The sequence below is a fragment of the Desmodus rotundus genome, chromosome X (assembly GCF_022682495.2).
Source record: "Desmodus rotundus isolate HL8 chromosome X, HLdesRot8A.1, whole genome shotgun sequence".
Taxonomy (NCBI): domain Eukaryota; kingdom Metazoa; phylum Chordata; class Mammalia; order Chiroptera; family Phyllostomidae; genus Desmodus; species Desmodus rotundus.
The window spans coordinates 49,153,097-49,175,757 of record NC_071400.1 but is presented as its reverse complement, the minus strand read 5'-3'; the positions used below and the strand labels follow the sequence as shown (position 1 = coordinate 49,175,757).

The window sequence follows — 22,661 nt, the reverse complement described above, 5'->3', positions numbered from 1 at the left end:
TAACTTGTAAGTTGTTTCCTAACTGGTGATCAATCACAGGTAGCCAATGATCACATGATGAACTTACAAATTTCAGTGCCCAATTCTAGTTAACCATTTTCAGTTTCACATTGGAAGTGTCTATGTGGCTAAAAGTCAAAAAAATTTCTATATGGTGATGTTAAATTTAACATTCGTTTTCATTGATGTGATTCTTCTGTACTTTGTAGCTAAAGTCATGACTGGCTTAAAGAAAACTAGATGGAAGATTTCCTACTTAGCCAGACTATGTTTGAATTTCTTAGACATTTAGACAAGGGTAAGGGAAACCATTTTGTTTTAAACCACATATGAATGTTTTCATTTTAATTCTACAGTTCTGAATCTCCACTTTCCAAAAAATAAGATCATATATAAGGTAACAACTTTATTTAAGTAAAGATATCTCCAATGCTATAGAAGCATGATTTAACCCAAATGGTTTAATCTGGGATACAGGTTTTTAATCCTTAGCTTGGGTTTACTCCAAGCACAGTGAAAAACACTTTTATATGCATTCAATAAGCAATTTGATGCTAAAGCCTTAAGCCAAAAACTTGAACTCAGGAGCCCATGCATGATCCCCATTCTGATTCTAAGTGCAATTAATAGCATCTGGTTAATACTGTAATGGCCAAAGGACTTATTAAATATTACAAAATCAGGTATGCATTGCACATAACCACTAGAGCAGACATTACTAGCATGGTCATTACCATAATCATTAGAATATTTGCAGTTATTATACATTCTCATGTCACTTCTAAATTTTATGATAAATAAGTAGCCTTGTGACCATTAGACAGCCGGGAAAAATTGCTGCCAATTGCAGATCTTCTAGACAACTCTACTTACCATATGACTACATGTCTGACATAATTTCTATTTTCTTTTTTAAGTTGAAATAAACCAGTTAGTCAATAAAACCTGACACTCAAATTTCAATGTATGCCACAAAGGCACATAATCAGAAAGCCATCATATTACTCCAAATTGAGATATAAATCCCAAAAGTTAGATAGCTAATGGAGACCTGAAAGTGAGAGCATGAGAAGCAGGAGCAGGTATAAATGCCTGGACATGCATACAATAACAACTAGATGTACATCAAGCTGGGTATTGTCCAGTGTAGCCCAGGAGAAGGTCAGCATGATATAACAGGCCAAGCATCTATCTTATCATAATAAATGATCATTTATTTCACTCATACCATTTTCCCCTTTGATTGACTTGAAGCAAACATCACAGATCTAGAAAACTGGAAGGGGGAGTTCTGAAGTATTTGGGACAAAAATGGCAATATAAAGTATAAGGACTTCTAGTAGTTTAATGCCCAAAATCTCACCTCCCAACTTAATTTTAATCTCAGGGTCCAAGTGTATGAACAAGTATATTAGGCTATAGAGGCCAATTAGCCACAGGACAATCATCAATCAACACATCCAAACAGTGTCCAAATATTCAAAATAACAAGCCCTTGTAAGACAACTGGACTAGATAGTTCAAAAAATTGCTCAGAACCCTACCTAAATAACTGTGATAATTAAATTAGCTATGCAATCAATGGATTAGTGGTACTGTCAAAATAAGGCTCAATTTAAAATTCTACCAACAAAATTATTTTTAAAAGCTTAAAATGAGGCTTATTGTCATTTTGTATTGTTTAAGTTTGTCAATGTAAATAACAGGTTAAGACAGTATAAAAGGCAGAATTTGGCATCTTTAAAAGTAATGTGTGGACAAGTCATTGTAAAAGATCATCAAGATGACAATAAAGTGCATCATATTTCCAAATTTAGCCTGTGGCATATCTATATATTCAAATGGATTTCTAATATACCACTGAATTCAAACAATGGCATTATTTCAAATAATTATCTCAAATAATTTCACACTGGCTGGTGTGGCTCAGTGGATCGAGTGCCAGCCTGTGAACCAAATGGTTGTGGGTTCAATTCCCAGTCAGGGCACATGCCTGGGTTGTGGGCCAGGTCCCTGATAGGAGGAGCATGAGAGGCAACCACACGTTGATGTTTCTCTCCCTCTCTCTCTCCCTTCTTTCCACTCTGTCTAAAAATAAATAAATAAAATCTTTAAAAAATGATTTTTTGCAATTGGAAAGGTTGCCTATCACATATCCCACCCCATCACTTTCTGGTTGGTGCTTTGGGTTCTAATTGATAGAAAAGTTAAAATGGCTGACTGCACTAAGCAAGATGATGCCAATTCATTTTTCTTCATTTCCATTGAAACCCATAAAGAAATAAGAAGTATCTGAAGATAGATTGTATAAGATGTCAAACAAGTTGGGAAAAGTAGGAAAAAATTAAATTGGAAAGGAAACAGAATGTTACATGAGAAGAATAGAGAAGAAAACTTTTACATCAGAAGGCGAAAAGGAAGAAAAACAGAACAGAAAAATATAAAATAACAACAATAAAACATAAGAAATTTAAACAGAAGGAAAGTACATAGAACACGAAAAGATCAAAAATGGGAAAAATCAAGTTCTTCAAATTAAAAAGGGAAGAGATATTAGACAAAACTTATAAAGTTTATGTACGTTTCTATTACAAATGTGAAAACAATAGTTATTCTATGATTTTTAAAAAGATCTTAACTTGTTAAGATTATAAAAATTATTATTTGGTGGTAATGACAGTGGTGGTAGTAATGACAATGAGGCTATATTTCCTAAGTATAACTAAGAAAGTATTTTCACATATTGTAAACAACAGAAGCTGGGCTCAAATTCCAGGCCATTTGAATAATGTCTCTTGACTCCAGTGATGAAATTGGTTAAATCCTACCAGTATCTCAAATTTATTTATTTATTTTTAAATATTTTATTTTATTTATTTTTAGAGAGGGGAAGGGAGGGAGAAAGAGATGGAGAGAAACATCAACGTGTGGTTGCCTCTCGTGTGCCCCTCACCGGGGACCTGGCCCGCAACCCAGGCATGTGCCCTTACCAAGAATCAAACTGGCAACCCTTTGGTTCCCAGGCCAGCGCTCAATCCACTGAGCAACACCAACCAGGGCTAGTATCTCATATTTATCAATGCCAGTACTTCTTAATGTTCTCTTCTTCTTGATACTGAGAATATACAAATAATTAGCTCACATCACTTTACAAATCCAAGATGTTTACCTAATTTCCATTTCATTCTCATATAGTTTACTTCCAGAATTGAAAAAAAAATTAATTTGGTTATCAATTCAGAGACAAGGTTTGCTTTCCCAATTCAAATAATTTTTCATCTCTTTTTCTTTCACTTTCACTTAACCATATAACAGTGTAATCACTAGCAATCATGTTATATAGAAGAAAATTCAACTATTTAAATCTAAATTTATCTCTGGCTTAAGAACCTATGAATCAATTGTGATGGTCACATCAAAGATTTTTTTGTTTGAATGCATTCAAAATTATTCATTATCTCAGAATGCAGAGTGTGACTGAGTTTCTTACTAGTATGGGAAAGAGAGTTGATCTTCCTGGGGACATATTTCTAGGCAGAACTTTTCCTTCTTCCATCTAAAAAAAAAAGATGTCAGATCTTAAGTATAAAATGTCATAGATCTGAGATCCTGTGCAATTTGAGCACTACAGATATCCAAATATAGGCTGGATTTATAGATATGAAATTTTGTAGAGAATTCTTATTGGTATTTACTCTGGTATATATATAACCACTAAAGCATATATAACATGTATATCCATCAATGTTTCTTCCTGAAACATAGGGTTTGTTTTTGAGTGCCTACAAAATATACCTGTTAAGCCCCAAAATAAGCTATGTTCTTGAAATTACAGGGCAAATAGGTCAGTCTTACAGATCTATTTGGTTACTGTGTGTGGTGAGCTGATCTGGATAATCCAGATTCCAATGTAAAGCCTGAATTATTCAGACAGATTATCTTCACTGTCCAAGTTGAGTCAATGATTCTCTGATTCACTTGAAATATAAACAATAGACTCAACCAAGTAGGGTCTAACTACTAGGACTACATCTTATATACAATGGTAAATTAGCATTTTCAGTCAAGTGGAAGACTACAGAGCCATCAGACATTTTTGTTAAGATGGACATTATTTTGCCAATATTCTTGCCATCAAAAACTTCAAGTCTATGACAATTTGGCACATGGAAATTCTTGCTTGAAACCTATTATAATAAAGGATTTTTTTGCATGGCTTACAAAACAAAATAAGCTTACTTACAGTGAATTCCCCAGTGACTGCATCAAACCCCACATGAATCGTATGTTCAAAGTCTGAAGGAAGAGAGATCTCTGGGCGTTCTTTCTCTTTCTTCTTATTGGCTAAAGGCAAAATGTCAATATGTATTTATTTGGGATATATAGTTTTGGCATCTAAAATTTGTATTGTTAAATTCATCAAAAACAGTTATAAATGTGAAAGACAGTTGATTCCAACACATTTAACAATACTTAACTGCAGAAAATAAAATTTTATTTGCAGAAGTGGCTGACAGTTGGACAAAAAATGTTATATCCAAATAATTTATAAATTTCCAAAATCCAATTCAAACAAAATCTACAAACTGATTTATGTGCTCTGTCAGTTTAATGATGTAACCACAAAATATCTATGTTATTGTATTTAACTGGCTTTGTTGGATCAAATACTACTTTCTAAAGAAGAAATACCTAAGTCAAACTAAGTCTTACTATTAGAAAGAAAGGCTAGAAAGTAAAATTGCTTATGTTACCTAAATATAAAAGTGTTATGAATTGCTTCTATGTTACCCATGGCTAATTATCAAGTAGTTGAAACATCTTTCATTTACACGTGTACATTATGAAGCATGTCTTATTACACTCCAGTCTTCTTTCAACAAGAATAATATTAAAAAATAAATAATAATGCTACAAATCTTTATCATTAAAAATGGTGTTAATCATTTGCTACTCAGCACTTTGCTAGTAAAGACATACAAATTACTGTATTTTATGGGACTATTATTTTTTTAGTTCTTAGAAACCTCAAACCAGTTTTTTTGATTTAGTCATTCTAATTTGTAGCTATTTTCCATGCCCCAATTATATTCTGTCATATTAGCCATTCAAAGTCATTGTCCTCAAGTAGCAGAGTTTTCATAGTGACACAATTATGAACAACCACATCAATAGTTAAATCAAAAGCCTTTAAAACATAATCAGTGTAGAAATTAAGTTGGGGACTGTAAAGAAATTAGTTCATCTAGAAATAGATCCCAGAGGAAGTTTCTGTGAAAATATTGTAAATGGTATCTAGTACCTTCCATAAAATACATATCAGCAGATTTGAGCATGTATCTCTGTTAAGGCTGTATTTCACACTCAAAAAAAAAAAAAAATACACTCCTAATACTGGGCAAGTCAGTATAAACCATGTGTGCCCAATTAAAACCAATCAACTTCAGAATTTCCAGGGTGGCCAATTTAGAACATTCTGGTTCAAATAGATGTCTCCTTGGCCTGAATTTCAGGCAACATTCAATTAACCATACATGAATTATTAGTTTTATGAGTAACCCAGTATAATTTTAAATCTAAAACCTTTTACTTTCAAATATCGTACTACATCTTCTTTTCTCTTTCTACCCTGACTGCTCCATATCATCAGCTGGGAAACAGAGATATAGAGCAGAAATATGGAAATTCAAGTACTGAGAGGATTAGGATACAGGATTAGGAGATGGGAGGATGAGGGTCACTTAAAGCCTTTGCCTGGCCATGGAACACATTTAAGACACATTTTGAAAACTACACATGTGCCATCTAACTTAACTTTAGTATAAATCTCAATTTTACAGTGAGCCTACTTTATTGGTGAATGTTATCTTAAATGAACAGTGAAATTTAGACTTTTCTGTTGGTACTTTTATCTTCCTGCATGTTTTGTGGACTCTAGCTACCATTTACACTTGTTCAACTACCATTTTTATCTTTTCAGAAGGCAAAACAGAACAATCAACTTTCTGTTCTCGCCACTTCCTTTGAAGGTGTCCTAGCTACTCGTATAATAATTTATTTTTCCTCTTTCCTGATCTCCCATTCATGTTGGACATGGCTAACCATCTCTCTGCTTTACTTCCTTGACAATGTGGTCTCAGTCTTCTCCCTCAGTAACTATTTATTTCATTGGCATTGCTTCTCCTTTTGTCTTTCCTAGTGCACTCTTTGGCTTTTCACAGTCCTTTCTTTACACTCATTCATCTTAGATGACATCCACTCCCAGATACTAAGAAATGTTGCAAAATTCCATATATCCAGCTTTTGTGGGACCAGACACTTCATATAATTTGAAAGGAACACTCGCTTTAAGTAAACACAATACAAAATTGCGAGGACTCCTCCTAGGGCCTTGGAAGAGTCCCAGGCAAGTGAGAAACCCTGAAAAAGAGGCCATATTTACTTCATAGTAAATTTGCTACTGGTGGTTGGTGACCTTTTGGGAGTCAAAGACCACTCTGAAATATCTGAAGCTGTAGAACTTCTGCCCATGAAAATGCGCTACACACATGCACACACGTAATTTTTCCTATAACTTTAGAGGCTCGAAATTTCCCTGAACTCCAGGGTAAGAACCCATAGCTTAATTTCTATCTCCAATTATTGTATCAGCTTGCATTCATGATCTGTCTTGCCAGAAAATAAGCTCTCTTTATTTCTCCATTTACTATCGGCTACATATTTGAAGCATATTGTTTTAAACATAAACACTCCATTTGATCTGAGCTATGTGAATTGCCTTAATGGTGTCTCCCTAGAAGGCTACCTGATTTTTAGTCCCTTCCCAACCTAATCATGCCATTTCCTTTGCTCAGGGCTAAGAATAACAGATACAGGAAGCCAAAACTTGCTCCTTCTCCAGTGTCCGTGTTCTCGGATAAATGATACCACTCACCACTCAGGTCAGAGAAGGATTAAGGCCTTAATGAAAAGATTATGATCCCCTCTCTTCAATATATAATTCAAACTAAAGTATAAGAAGGTAAAGAAGTCTAAAACATTCTGATATTCCTATAATGATTAAGTACTTTTATTTTATTTTTTATTTTTTTATTGTTTTGATTTTTTAAATTAATTAATTTACTTTTATTCAGTTACAATTGTCTGCATTTTCTCCCCATCCTTCCACCCCACCCCAACCAGTCCCACCTCCCTCCTCCACCTCTACCCTCCCCCTTGATTTTGTCCTTGTGTCTTTATAGTAGCTCCTATAGACTCCTCTCCCCACTATCCCCTCCCCACTCCCCTGTGGCTATTGTTACAATGTTCTTAATTTCAATGTCTCTGGTTATATTTTGTTTGCTTTTTTCTTTTGTTGATTATGTTCCAGTTAAAGGTGAGATCATATGGTATTTGTCCCTCACTGCCTGGCTTATTTCACTTAGCATAATGCTCTCCAGTTCCATCCATGACATTGCAAAGGGGATAAGCTCCTTCTTTCTCTCTGCTGCATAGAATTCCATTGTGTAAATATACCTTAGTTTTGGGATCCACTCATTTGCTGATGGGCACTTAGGTTGCTTCCAGTACTTGGCTACTGTAAATTGTGCTGCTATGAACATTGGGGTGCATAGGTTCTTTTGGATTGGTGTTTCAGGGTTCTTAGGGTATAATCCCAGCAGCAGAATTGCTGGGTCAAAGGGCAGTTCCATTTTTAGTTTTCTGAGGAAATTCCATACTGTTTTCCACAGTGGCCTCACCAGTCTGCATTCCCACCAACAGTGCACTAGGGTTCCCTTTTCTCCGCATCCTTTCCAACATTTGTTTGTTGATATGTTTATGTTGGCCACTCTGACTGGTGTAAGATGGTACCTCATTGTCGTTTTAATTTGCATCTCTCTGATGTCTAGTGATGCTGAGCATCTTTTCATAGGAAAGAAGGAGCTTATACCTTTTGCAATAGCATGGATGGAACTGGAGAGCATTATGCTAAGTGAAATAAGCCAGGTGGTGAGTGACAAATACCATATGATCTCACCTTTAACTGGAACATAATCAACAAAAGAAAAAAGCAAACAAAATATAACCAGAGACATTGAAATTAAGAACATTGTAACAATAGCCACAGGGGAGTGGGGAGGGGATAGTGGGGAGAGGGGTCTATAGGAGCTACTATAAAGGACACAAGGACAAATCACGGGGGAGGGTAGAAGTGGGGGAGGGAGGTGGGACTGGCTGGGGTGGGGTGGAGGGATGGGGAGAAAATGCAGACAATTGTAACTGAATAAAAATAAAATAAATAAAATAAATAAATAAATTTAAAAAATTAAAAACAAAAAACTAATATATCCGAAATCAGTATGTTTCCACATTTTGGGTACTCTGCTTACTCTGGCTATTGGGTAATCCTGCAGTGGCCGAACTGTCTAAACTATAAATTCAGGAGCTTCTTTGACCTCTTCTTTAATTCTACCTAAGCCTGTCACCAAGTTCTTCCTATTCTATATCCCAAACTCATCTTAAATCTATCTTCTTCCTTTCATCCTCACAAACTTATCTTCATAAGGTATCAGCATTTTTCACCTGGTCACACTGTCTTCAATTTTGTTTCCTGTAATTTATTATTCTGGGCCAAAGTAATCTTTTGAAACATAATATCACCTCATTCTTATCTTTGTTTAAGACACTTAAATGGTTCCTCACTACCCATGCTTCTTAGCATACTATCCAAGTTGAAAATTTATGCTTCTTATCATGCTATCCAATGTCCTGAATGATCTGCCTCCGTCCCTCTCCATAGTCTATTCTTGCAATGGCCCCCAGTGTCCCATACCCATTTCATGCTCCCTAAACTGCTGACTTTTGTTTTTAAATTTATTTTTCAATTACAATTGACATACAATATTGTATTAGTTTCAGGTGTATAACATAGTGATTAGACATTTATATACCCTACAAAATGAAAGTCTAGATCCCATTTGGTACCTTCATAGTTATTGCAATATTATTGACCGTATTTCCTACGCTGTAATTTACAGCCCCGTAACTATTTTTATAACTGGAAATTTGTTTCTTAGAAGTGGAAATTTGTCCCACTTCTTAATCTCTTTTGCCATATTCAACAATCCCCTGCTGGCTTTCCTCTTCCTGCCAAGCTTTTACTCACATTAGGCCAAGGCCTGGAAAGTACTACTTTTTACTGTTTCCCCTTGGCTTTGTGTGGATAACTCCAATTAGTCCTTATTCTTGTTTTCTTTTAAACGATTTTATTTATTTATTTTTAGAGACAGAGAAAGGGAAGGAGGAAGACAGGGAGAGAAACATCAATGTGTTAGAGAAACATTGATCAGTCACCTCTTGCATGGCCCCAACCAGGAATCTGGCCCAAAATCCAGGCATGTGTGCTGACTAGGGATCAAACTGGTGACCTTTCAGTTTGCAGTATGATGACCATCACACTGAGCCATGCCAGTCAGGGCAGTCCTTGTTCTTCAACTCTCATTCTTGGGTTTCCTCTCCTATAGCAAGTCTTTTCCTACTTCACTCTGCAGAGAATGTTAAATGTCCTTCTCTTCATGCTCCCATGGAACTACCCACTATATGCTTGGAGTTTGACACTTATCAACACTGGATTGTTATTCCTTCTTTACATACCTATTTCTATAGTTAAAATTTGAGGGCTTATTTGGAGGTTCTAGCAGGGGAGCGCAGCTACTTGTATACCCTTGACTGAAGACTGGTCCTCTCCTCTAGTTGGGAAGGTTGTCCTCTTTGATCTAGCACAGCTTTGGGAGGGACACACATGGATCAGTGAGGGAGAAAGGGGACACCTGTCTAGCCAGCCATATCAGCCAAATTAATCCTGGTGATCAATGGGGTGACAGATGTCACAGCCAGATTGCCCTTGCATCCTATTTCTCTAGTTAAAATTTGAAATATTTGACAGCAATGACTGTATCTTATGTGGTCTCACATTTCCTAGCTCCTGCCTTATGTCTGCACACTTCATAACTATCATTTATGAAACATTCACCATGTACAAAGTGCTTCTAATGTTATCTAATCAGCAAAGTCTTATAAAGTAGACCTTATAATTATTGTATTCTTATTGTTTTATAGATGAGGAAATGAGGTGAAGTGAGTTTAAACCACATACCAAGGTCATTTAGCTGGCAGGTGTCAGAGTCAGAATTTGAAAAGATGTCCCAGCTGTGGCTACAGAACTGGACTTCTTAATAGCTACACTATTTCTTATTCAGTAGCATTAAAAAAAAAAAAAAAAAAAAAAACCCTTGACATATTTAAGCCCTAGTCTTCAGTTAATGTTTCGTGATTGAATGGGGCCTAGATGAGAACTTTTTTTTTGTAACACTAAAATGTATCTCCTTCAGAAAATTCTGTGAGCATTGACCATTTATATGAAGATTCATCCTAACCTGAATATTGGGATGATAAGACTCAGCCCGATCAGCTGTGAGTTGATATTTGTAGAAAGCAGAAGACCAAGTGACTACTACTTTCTAAGCATATTGTGCATATTCTATTGGAACCTAGAACGAAGGCCACAAGTTGTTCACCAGACCACTGCAAAGAGTGTTTGGCCTTGGGACCCTCTAGGTGTACATGCATTCTGATTGTAACTCCAGGAGACAGTTAATATTTTCCCGTCTCTCATCTGGACACTTTTCTTCATCCTACTACCTTTGAGAGAAAGAAAAGCCCCTCTAGACATCTGTCATCTCCTATAGGATCCACCAGTCAGAGTTCCATACTTCCTCCAGTGGCTAGAGCTTTTTCCATTACAAATTCACCTGCACCATCGACCTCTTCTTTAAATGCCCTCTTTACTTCCTGCCTTAGGTTCTCAAACTTCACTGTGCATCAGTCTCATCTGAGAAACTTTAAAATAAAGACAGATGTCTGAGCCCCACCCCCAGAGATTCAGAATCAGTTAGTCTGGACTAGACCCAAGCACCTTTCATTTTTAAATGAATACTCCTCAAGTATTTCCTTTAAGCAGCTGGGGTTGAAAAAAACAACTGTAAACCTTACTATCCAAAGAGGGTACCAATTCCAGATAATCCTTATGGGCACTGCTCATTATTCCCCATCCTAAGTCCTTAGACCTGGGAGAATAGGAAAGGGCAGTTTCTCCCTTTTTTATTCCAAATTGTGTATTTGGAGTCAGTACTACTGCACTTGCCAACAAAACCCCTCCTGTGAGGTTATTGCCATTTAGCTATCTTGGCCAATTCTCCTTATCCATTGAGGACTTTGATTTCCAGTCTTCATTCCTGCACTCAATGTTGCCATCACTCTGTGAAATGTAGTATATAAATAGACATCTCCTTCATACCCTTTCTTTTTAACTCTTTGACTTCCATCAACTATAATGAACTTGACCTCCCGTCCACTTCTGCAATCCATTCCAATGGCCACCTTTAAAAACAGTAATTCTCAACCAGGGCTGCACATCAGAGTGAGTTGTAGAGTTCCATAAAATATCAATGTCTGGGGCCCACCCAGAACCTACTATATCAGAATTGCTGGGTGTAGGGTCTGATAAAATAATTTTTTAAACTCCACGTACAGATAATTTGCAGAGCAAATGGAGAACCATAGCTACCCCAGTCCTTTTCATGATCTATAATGACCCTTTCTCTAAAATATTTAACCCTGTTATCTTGTTTCCTAAGCCCAGCTTCCTATCCTGCTAGCTTTCTTGCTGTTTTAAGCCCTTACTCCTATTTTACCTGTTCTTTGATCTCAACAAAACCACCAGCTCCTAGATGCCTCTATTTTTAGCCAATTCCCCAGCTTCCTCCTGGTCAAGACTCTATGGCCCATCGTTTAAATTGCTCTTAAGCCACTGCCCTGAAAACTCTTGGTCTTTGACCTTTTCTTGCAATTGTTTTGCAAAACCCTACCCAGACAGAATCCAATCACAAAACCTCCACTTCCATACCAAAGCTATTGAAAATTGCTTGTGCAAAAACCACATAGCCATGAATGTTGGTGTTTATAGATGATAGTTGGGTGATTAATGGTGCTTGGCAATATTCTTCTTTCCCCTTGCCAACTTCCTTTTCCACTCCTCTTGCTGAATATTCCAGAATTTTACCACTTCACTCAAAGTTGTCCTTTAGCTTCTTCTCTCTTACTTTCAGCATATGAAATTCTTTCTACTTCAATGAGAAAAATGAAGGCCACCAGTTTGGAACTCTTTTGACTTCACTCCTTCTCCCAGTCTTATCTCTGAACTCATTGCAAGCAGTGTCCCATCCTTCTGCCTAAGTTTTATCCTTCCACTGGTATCTAGATCCCAGTCCCTCTCACCTCTTTTATTTCACCTTGTATCTTCAATCTCTCCCCCTCCACTGACACTTCCTATTTGGCTTAAAAGAGATGTGGAGATTTCTTTTGCCCTTAAAAATTAAAACCTTCTGTTACCTCACATCTTTCTCTAACTGTTGGTATCTCAGCCTTTTCCTTTTTAAATGTTTTGAAAATACAATCTAGACTTCCCTAGCCCTCATTCCTCCAACCACTGCACTAAGCCCCTGAGGTCACAAATTAACCACCTCCTTGAAAATGGCTACTTTTCAGTCTGTATCACCATTGACCTCTCAGTGAAAACTAACATTGCTGACCATAAACTTCATGGTACTCTTCCCTACCTTCTTTTACATAACACTTTTCTGAAGTCTGTTCCTACATTTCTGCATCTTCTGTTGAATCTTTAAGTAGTATTCACCAGGAGCTGTCTTAGGTCCTCATCTCTTCTTACCATCACAACTCTCCCTTAGGTCACCTCATGTACTTGTATGGTTTCAATTATCATCTACACTAGTGATTCCCATATGTACCTCCAGCCCTGACCTTTCTGCTGTACCCTGAGCCCAAGGAGTTAACTGCCTACTGAATACCTCTATTTGGATGCCTCATAGGCCCCTCACTCTAAAAATTTTCTAAAGTAATCTATTCTCTACTTCCTTTCCTCACCGAAAACAAGATCTACAATTCCGCCTCTGTTTTCTACTTTTCCCTCTCCAGTTTCTCCTCTTACCATCTGATCAGTTGCCTAAGTCTATTAATTCTTCCTCCTAAATATTCCTACTGCATTCTTCTCTCCTATTCATATTGATACTGGCCTTTAGGCCAGGCCACTGTCATTTCTCATCTGTATGACTCCAACAGCCTGACTTGTCTCCTTCCATCCCTCTCTTTCCAAATTCATTCTTCTCCTGTGGCTAGAGTGATATTTTGACACACAAATATGATATATCCCTGCTTCAATGTTTCCCCACTGCCTTCAGAATCAAATTCAAAGTCCTTAGTGTGGCATAAATAAGTCCTCCAGGATCTAGTGCCTAATTACTTCCATAGCTCCAACCGCCATCCCTCTCCCACTCTCACTCTATGTCCCAGCTATTCTGAACTACTAGTAGTTGTATTTATAGAACCTCAGTTAATAGTGTGCCATGCCTACTTCCTTTATAATGTTAATGTTCCTTTTGTCTGAAAGGCCACTCATCTCTTACATGTATAGCTCTTTTCCTTCTTTAAGACTCACTTCAGTTCAATGGTTACCTCCTCCAAGAAGCTTTCCCTTACTTCCCCTCTCCTCAAGCTCAGGCTTGAATAGATGCCCCTCTTCAGTGCTCACTTTCATGTTATACTTACCATGATAAATTCTAATCATTGACTGACTTGTCTCTGTCCCTCACTAGGCCATCAGTTCCTTAAAGGCAGGAACTTGTACTTATTCACCTCCGTACTCCAGCATCTATATAGAACAAGACCTGATTCAATAAATATTTAATGAATATGCAAATAAACAAATGAATGGATAAATGACTTTCATTTTATGAAACGAGAGCCAGTATATGGAGACAGGTCATGCATATTTGCCATTATGTGCTGATGGATGAGGAGGTAATGATCCAGGATCCCCAAGAAAGCTGGGGAGTGGGAGGATATGTATTAGAGTAGTTATAGTTGAAGTTGTTGGTGGTGGCATTGTTGCTGTTTTTCCCCAACAGTGGGGATGACTCTGTACACATGAGGCATACCTTTTTTGAGGTGCCACTTTGGGGCCCAAACCATATATATTGGCAACACAGATGGGCAGGGTTCAAGGTACAGCAAAACAACCAATTTTCTCCAGATGAAATCCCTGGATGGGCCTATGCTTGCCTTCTGAAAGCATTTTAGAAAACTGTCATGTGAATCTTCCTTGTTGTAGGAGTTCCACTTGTCATATTTCCCTAAAATTCCTGGAAATTTTGTTGGGCCTTTTCATTGGATGTCATATGGTCATGTCTAGAATTACTTTTTTAGAATACTTTCTAGCTCCTTGAAAATAGAGCATGTGGGGAAAAAAAGGAAGGACAGGGGACAGACATAGAGAAATACTTTCCCACATAAATTTAGCCTGAAAGCACAGAACAGTAATCATTTTTGAAAAAGAAATGGAAAGCATGCAAAGTTACAGTATACAGTATAATTTAAAAAGTAACATTTAAAGCCATGTTAATACAGAAAGTGAAAATCAAAACATTATATAAATCATTTCTAAAATGCAGAAATAATTTTTCCAAAGAAAAAAGCACATAGGCTGGCTAGTTCTAAGCACCAAGCATTTCAAAACTTTGGCTCTAATGACCAATTCCCTCCTGCTACTGATCTAGCTTCCTTTCCTTTGAATCAGTCAGTGAGTCAGTTAACAAGTATACAAAGAATTCAGGATTAGTGTAGTGACAGATTACGGTAACTCATTAGGAACCTAATGTTCTAAACTTGCAATCTAATTGGAGAAATAAGTTGAGCAAATAAAACATAGAAATTGATAATACCAGGTCAAAGAAAATTAGGTGCTAATATGGAAAGTGTATAAATGCTGTGGTATGTCCAAAGATAAGACCATAGAAACCAGTGGTGGACAGTGAGGGCTTACTGGCAGAGGCAAGACTATAGAGATGGACCTTAAAGAATAAACAGGCAGGAAAGGGCAAGGCATCTAAAAGAAGAAAAACAAGAGAAGCAAAGCTTCGAAGTAGAAATATATAGCATATTGATGAGGAAGTGAGAGATAGTAATGAAAAATCTACTGGGAAAGTTTTTTCTACATGATAGAGTGTTTTCTGGCAGAAAAGCCAGGTAGCTATGAGCTCCTAGGGTCACATGACATGTGTGTAGGCAAGGTTTCAAAATGGTTGCTATTTCATGCAGGCTGAGGAGAAAAATAAATGGTGGGGCTAATACAACACTAAGGTATGACTTAGTGTTGTATTTGCTGATTGAGAAAATGGGTTATTTTCACCTAGGTTTCTGTAAAGATTCCATTTTTATATATTCCATTGGCTAAAACCTATTTTTAAAACAAGTTAAGTAACTCCTATTTTATGTTAAGCTGTACAGTGTTCCACTACCACTGGACTAGAATTCAGGGATCTAAATTCTAGGTCTGCCTTGCTTTGTAATAAGTTGTGGGGCAAGTCTGTGGAAGTCATTTAACCTCTTAAATTCCTGCCTTTTGTAACACTGGTATAATCCTTGCCTCCATCATAGGAGGTATAAAGGAGGTAGTTGATACGAAAACAATTTGAATATTGTAATATCCCTGTATTTGCCATCCAAAATACATCATCTCATTAACCTTATAAGTGAAGTCCTTAGAGATATAACTACCAAGACAGAATTAAACTGGGCTCTTTTAAACATTCACTGCTCTTATTATAGTATGTTTCATTATATTTGTAAATCTCAGAACTATATAGTTGGGAAGGCCCATGGTGGAAGTTTCATTCTCTGGCCTTCAGGTAGGACCACATAAAGCCATGAGACACCCAATAGAGAACCTGGAAAAGTTCACCCTTGGTAATCACTGTATCCAATCAGAACATCTGGAATTTCTTTATGTCTAGTTTCATTCTCTCTTGTAAAATAGTAAGCCCATTTCTGCCTGCCAGTTCTTCAGTGGCTATGGGAAACAATATATGCCCTCTGTAAAGTAGCAGCCTTTATTGTATAGAAAAGTACTCAAAGTGGTACCTGACTCTGCAAGAGCAGCTACAAGCCCACTTCATAGGTTGGGTGTTTCATGAGGATGACTGAGGAAAGGAAATGATGGTTCTATGTAAGCCATTCTAGTGACCCCCACTCATACACACTGACAGCCATCACCTTCAGTGTTATCATCTTCAAAGACATTCAACAACAGTGATCATTCTGACTAGTCAAGTTGACTCTTACACCTATCTCCTTCCAGACAACACACTGCTTCCACTCTCATTTACACCGAATTCACACATGCAACAATTTCAATGAAAAGTGTTTGAAAACAAAAAGTAAATATAAGGCAATATCCTAAATCAGACACATCTGATCATGTGGATAATTCTGCAGGGCACAAGTTTGAGAGGAAAAAAATGTGGGGCTTCATTTGCTTTAAGGAGGAAAGTAACTTTGTATCCTTGAGCTAGTGTTCTCTCCTTTCAATACTTCATTTAAATGTTTCATACAACTCTCTTCTGTTTTACCCCTTCTCATCCATGCCCTGTATCTTCTTCACCTCCTAATCTCCCTCTCAAACATTACTTCTTCTGTAAATTCATTTATCCCTATTATTTCTCTCCTTTATTATATGAGGGGGGACACAAAACCCAGAAATTATTTATAAAAATTGTGTATTTATTCTTACATGTTTAAAGTTCAGTCACATTCAAAGTACTCTCCATTTGATGCAATACAGCTATCAAGACTTTACTCAAAACAGTTTTGAACTCATCAGTTTTGATGCCTTTTAGTGCTTCTGACTTTTTTTGTTTCACCTCTTCCATATCAGCAAAATGTTTCCCTTTGAGGACTTTTTTCATTCAGGGAAACAACAACAAAAAAAACTTGCTCAGGGAAAGATTGGGTGAATAGGAAGGGTGGAGCACAAGGGTCATGATGTTTTTGGCCAAAAACTGCTAAACACTCAGCACAGTGTGGGCAGGTCAATCACCCATAATGAAATGGGCAAAGGTGATGAAAGAGTCTTCAAAAAAATGCACTGAAACCTAACGCAGCCTCTCACAACACCAGCTGGTACACTGATACAGTTGGGTTCCTAGAACACTCATGTAGTGGGGGAAGCCTATACTACAAGGGACCCCCACTCTAGAAGATAATTCTGTTTTTTCTGGGTCCCCCCTCATATACCTCTCCCAGTCCTACAATCCATACCTGTCTTGAATTTGGCATCTGGTTTTAGTGGGCTACCATATTTTTGTCCAATTTCCCATTTGTTAACCTTGAAGTGGAAGCACAGACCCTAGTAGACAGAATGCATTATTATCCCACCTTCTTCCCACTTCAACCACAGGGGACTTATAAAAGTAAAGAAGTAGTACAGGAAATTTTTTTCCTGGGGCACAGAACTGACCCTGGAGTACAAGCAAGATGTCATGCCTTTCAGGCTTTCCAAAGGATAGTGCAATGATCTCCAAAGAGCACTCTTTGCTGAGCTGTATGGTCTACTTTGGAGAACCAAGAGGAATGTAAACACCATTCGAGATGTAGCAGTCTCTGACATCTGGCATTCTGATAACAGAACCCACAATTAATTGAGACTCCCATTCATTGTTGGTACAAGATAATAACTGAGCTATTCAAGATCCCAAAGGGTTTTCAACATCACCGAAGAAAGACTGCATACTTTTCAGTCTAGTTATCACACTAAGTATTTTTATTGTGCATTAATTAGATGAAAGTTAGCAATGTGCATTGACCAAAACATTTGATTAACAAGAGCATAGGATAACTGAGAGTCTTCTTTAACATAATTGTTGCACAGTAATGCTTTCTGCTGTGTAGTATATATAGAAAATAACATTCTAGGAATTAGAACAATATATATGCAATACAATAACAAACTATATGGCACTTAAAGAACTACTTCATATATATGAGCACACTCATTTAGAGCCTCAACTCTCTAAAGTAAGCAGTATTCAAGCCTGTAAAGTACACACACCAAATGAGAATCTTACCCACAAAACACCCAAATCAAATGTTAGCACACCTCTATTATGAAGAATATTTTCTCGCCATTATTTTTTTAAATCATGAAAAAGTTTTCATTGTTTCCTACTGAGTGGTAATAAAAAACAGTCTGCTTTTCTGAAAGTGAGAAAAGTTTCAAAGCGCAATACCATATTCTTAAGGAAAAATTAAAGCTGCTGCTGGCTTTCGGATGCTAGGAATGTAGTTTCGCACATATTCCTTTTGTTCTGCTGTAAGGCTTTGTTACAGAGTATAGACCAACCATAGGGTTTGGAGTCCAAGACACCTGGGATACTTCTGGCTTCCATCATTTGCTATGTGATGCTAGGCTGTCTACTTAAACACTTTAAACTCAAATTGCCTCATCTGTAAAAAGGGGATAATGCAGAGTGGTTGTAAGTATTTAAAGACTCAATATGTGTACAGTGGATAGAGAACAGCTTAGCTCAGTCAGTAAATGGTAGATCACTTCCTGTCTGTCTTGATTTATATCCCACTATCTCCTAATACTCCTCTAGGGAGAGAGGCCTTTACTTCATTCCCAGGCTCACCAGCTACCAAATCTCTCTGGATTCCCCACAAACAAAATGCACATGAACTGTACTCTCTAAAGACATAGCCCTTCACACAACATTACATGTCCTCTGAAAAACACCTGATGCTCAAGTGCTATACAAGACACAAGACACATAAACATGCTTCAGAAGACACAGGTGTCACAAAGACCACGTCACCTCCAAATGCAGTCTCACTTGCTTCTTTCTCACATGTTCTTCCAAGCTTCAAGTCCTTAACATTGATTATTTTTAGAGGTACTATGCCACTTTCAGAATCCTGGCAGATTCATTTGCCTCATTGCCTTTGTAATTTTTCATGTATTTATTTACTCATTCATGTATTTATTCTTGACCTTGTTCCAAAATGGATATCAGGTGGCTTACAAGAATTCACAAAATACAATATGACAGCATAAATTCAAGGTAGATAAGAAAGTAAAAGGAACAAAAAAGATAGGAACATAAAATGGAGACTAGAAAAAAGCTAATGCAAAGGGTATACATACCATAGAGTCCCTGATACGTGCTATGCATCGGCCACACATTTGGCTACAAATTTTCTTATAGCCAACAAAAGAGAAACCTGATCAGTCTCACGCTTCACAGGTTACTTAAAATAAAGTCAAAATACTTGTTCAGGATGTCCTTTTTCTGATCTAATGCTGAAAACTTTCCTATAGTGAAGTACCATAAAATGTTGGCAAACTGTCTATCCTAATTTTCTCTAATACCAATAATCAGCTCCTGGAACAGTCTCCAAGAAAGACAGATTGTCAATCTTCAAATTACTTCTACTTCTTATGTTTTTTTCTACCTGTCTCTTGAAGTTCTATTTGTTCAATGAAATGTAGCTATTTAAACAGACGTCTTAAAACAACTAAGCAAGAACTTCTGTTGACACCAAAGCAAGTATTTTCATTTAACTAAAGAACTAGACATTGTGGCAATATTTAAAGTTTGTAAAGTTTGACATGTAAAGATGTCACTTTTAAATACTTTCTTGGGGAGGTTATAATCTTGTTCTAAACTATTTGTTCCTGTTGCTCCAGTTCCATAGATCCTAAGTATCTTCATCATCACTTCTGATAATCACCTCTGGGTTACTGGAAATTTCCCAAGAGTCATAGCAGCATCACATCACTTGAATTAGTGTCAACAGGTTTGCCAATGACTGCTCCTATGCCAAATGTTCACCTGCACCCATTGGTTCTTCTTGATCCAAAGATTATTTTTATCTTCAGAAGGGATTGCTGAAAGATATTTCATCATATCTAGCCAAATTTTCTCTCAGGTTGCATTCATTACAGGCCCTGTTAATTATCTAAAGCCTCTTTTATTAAGAGTATAACATTAGTGGTGGTTTAGGAATACCATGCACAAGGGACTTCAGAAAGAGGAACCTTTGTGAGATTTTGAACAACAAAGCTATATTACAAATTTGGCACATATCTTCTTGAATGACCATTTCAAACACTGATCTGAGAGCTTGAGTATGTAAGACATGAGACTAGTTATACAAACACCTTTAACATCAGGATACATATTGGCAAGAACATCTGAGGTACCAAAAGGACTGTGAAAAATCAGTGGGATTTTGAATTCAAGATTTAAAATAGTGAACTTCGACAAGAAAGTACTTTTCAAATAATTCCTTATGGAGAGAAGGAGTCATCCAGGCTTTTCTGTTTGCACACAAGTACACTGGGAACTTGGCTGGGTTTCCTCCTCCTGGAAAGATTTGGTCATAGTTTTCTGTACAGTAGTAATGATTTCACTATGAGGTCACCTGAAGTAGTGGCACAAAACATACATGTAAGCTTCCCTATTTTTGCTGAAATCATGCCAGCATCAGTTGGCTCCTACTCTTCAAAAGGGAAAGTAAGATTGTTCAATGGCTTCCAAAGCATGGCAGTCTAAATGGCACCAAAGATTTGCACAGGCACACAATCCCCTTCTTCAGTCACTTCACTATGGCAGATAGAATACAGAAGCTGCAGGCTCTAATCGTTCTTTCTTTGGCAGCACTGCCACATAAAACTTGGTCTCCAGGTCATGGATAGTTTCTCAAACTATCCCTTGTTCCTTGCAAAAAATTTTTCTGGACCCACTTCAGTGTCTGAAAACATGTCTTCAAAAATTTCTCTTGCATGTTCACAGATCCCTTACATAGAAAGTGTTTCCTTATTATTTTGCTTGTCTTTAATCCAGATATTTAACATAATTTCCATCTTTTCTATCCTTACGTCACAAGGGATAAAACATCTCTTAAGTGATGTGGGTATAAAGAGACAATACTGACCTTAATAAGAGTTTCAGCTTTCCTTATGCTACTAATTGTGGATCCATTAACACCATGAAAGCAACCTATACAAAACGATCTGGTTTACCTTGAAGAAGCAGATCAGGAATGTCCCTTTTCTCTTCTAAAGACATCATCATTTTTGCCCTTTGGGCAACTTTTTGTGGTAATGGTGTCCCTATACCTCATTCACTCTCTTCTGTCTCAATAGTCACATTTATAGAAGCCATGCTTAAACTTTATGCTAATTAACACAACCTGGCAATTATTTACCAGAGATTTTAAATCCCCTAGTGTTACAGTGTCAGCATATGATATTTAAGCACCAAATGGTATTATGAACAAAGGATAAATGATAATATACTGTTATGATATCCAATACAAGTAGGGCTGGTTGTGTAGGGAACAACTGGCAGAAGATGAGAGAAAAACAAATGATTTGGAAATTTCTTCCCACCTTGTGATATAGTCAGAGAGACAATAATGTGGCAGCTTGGACTGACTCCCACATACTCAGTTCAAAATTTTCACAGCTGCCAAAAAGATATACAGAAGTAAATCCACCTATACTTAAATTTCCAATAAAGAGAACTTGCAGTTTGGAAAGGGTTACTGTAAATTCTCCTCTAAGTTATCAGAAAGAAAGTCACTGTTTATATTCAAGAAGTATTATTCTTATGATTTACCCTGGGTTAACACTATGAATTCAGTTTTATGTAAAAGGTAAACACAACAAAAGTAAATTTTCTGTAAACCATAGAAATCAATCAAACATTAACTTCTCACAAAATGCAACCTCTGAAGAAGTAGACATAAAGGTTAGGCAGGTCCTAAACAGTCAATGCCAAGAAATGACTAAGAAAGAAAGTGACAATGAGAGAATAAACTAGCCCCTTTTCAATTCCCAGCCACTGATACTTTACTTTTATCCCCTCCTCCTGGGAAGATAGAGCGGAGCCTGGCTTTCTTATTCTTCTCTTCAGGGGCCATGGGAAGTGGTTTGGAGCTGTGGTTGAGTGTTGAAGAATCCCGGTTGTTACTATTCATTCTCAGTGGGGGAGCTGGGGGTTTCTCTTCGTTATCCAGACTGTCAGACATTTTCAATTACAACTAATTGCACAGCTCCTAAAGGAGGGGGAGAAAACAGGAGTTAAGAAAGAAGAGATCTAAAAAAACAATTTAGTAAATGTGGGGATTCTAACATCTTAGAAACAAAAGTATGTTTTTTTCATTTCAGGTTTTTCTTTGACAATTTTGAGGGGTTTCTTTTCAAGAGGGAAAGGTACTGCCTCCCTAAAGACTAACAATGCATTTTCCCAAAGAGAAAAGTGAAGGCAATGATTAACGGCTTTTCAATATGCACACACAAACACATAAGGTCTCTTCCTTTCCTCATGATGAAACTGTATCTTCTGCTGTTCACTCAGTCTTTTGATGAACAATTTACAATCTTTATTTAAAAAAAAATTCTATCCTGATGATTGCCATGGTAATGTAGCATAATGTCCTCAGAATCCAGAACTGATATAGGTTTCGCCGTTGATTTTTAATAGCCCACAAGAATGATTTAGCCCTGGCTGGTGTGGCTCAGTGGATTGAGTGCCAGCCTGTACACCAAAAGGTCATCAGTTCAATTCCCAATCACAATCACAGTACGTGCCTGGGTTGCAGGCCAGGTGCCGGGTTGGGGACATGAAAGAGGCAACCAATCAATATTTCTCTCACACATTGGTATTTTTCTCTATCTCCCTTCCTCCCCTCTCTCTAAAAATAAATAA

General features: G+C 37.1%; 1 protein-coding gene across 5 annotated transcripts in view; it reads right to left on the bottom strand.

Moving 5' to 3' along the window:
* Positions 1–22,661, bottom strand: part of PAK3 (p21 (RAC1) activated kinase 3) — a 385,169-nt gene that overhangs the window by 106,452 nt on the left and 256,056 nt on the right. For all 5 annotated transcript variants that reach the window (XM_053917262.1, XM_053917263.1, XM_045188516.2 and 2 more), the window contains 2 exons: positions 21,807–22,008; positions 4,244–4,344 (listed from right to left, as the gene is read on the bottom strand). In XM_053917262.1, coding sequence (XP_053773237.1) covers positions 4,244–4,344; positions 21,807–21,981 — 276 coding nt within the window. In that variant the 5' untranslated portion in view covers positions 21,982–22,008. The remainder of the gene's footprint in view (positions 1–4,243; positions 4,345–21,806; positions 22,009–22,661) is intronic.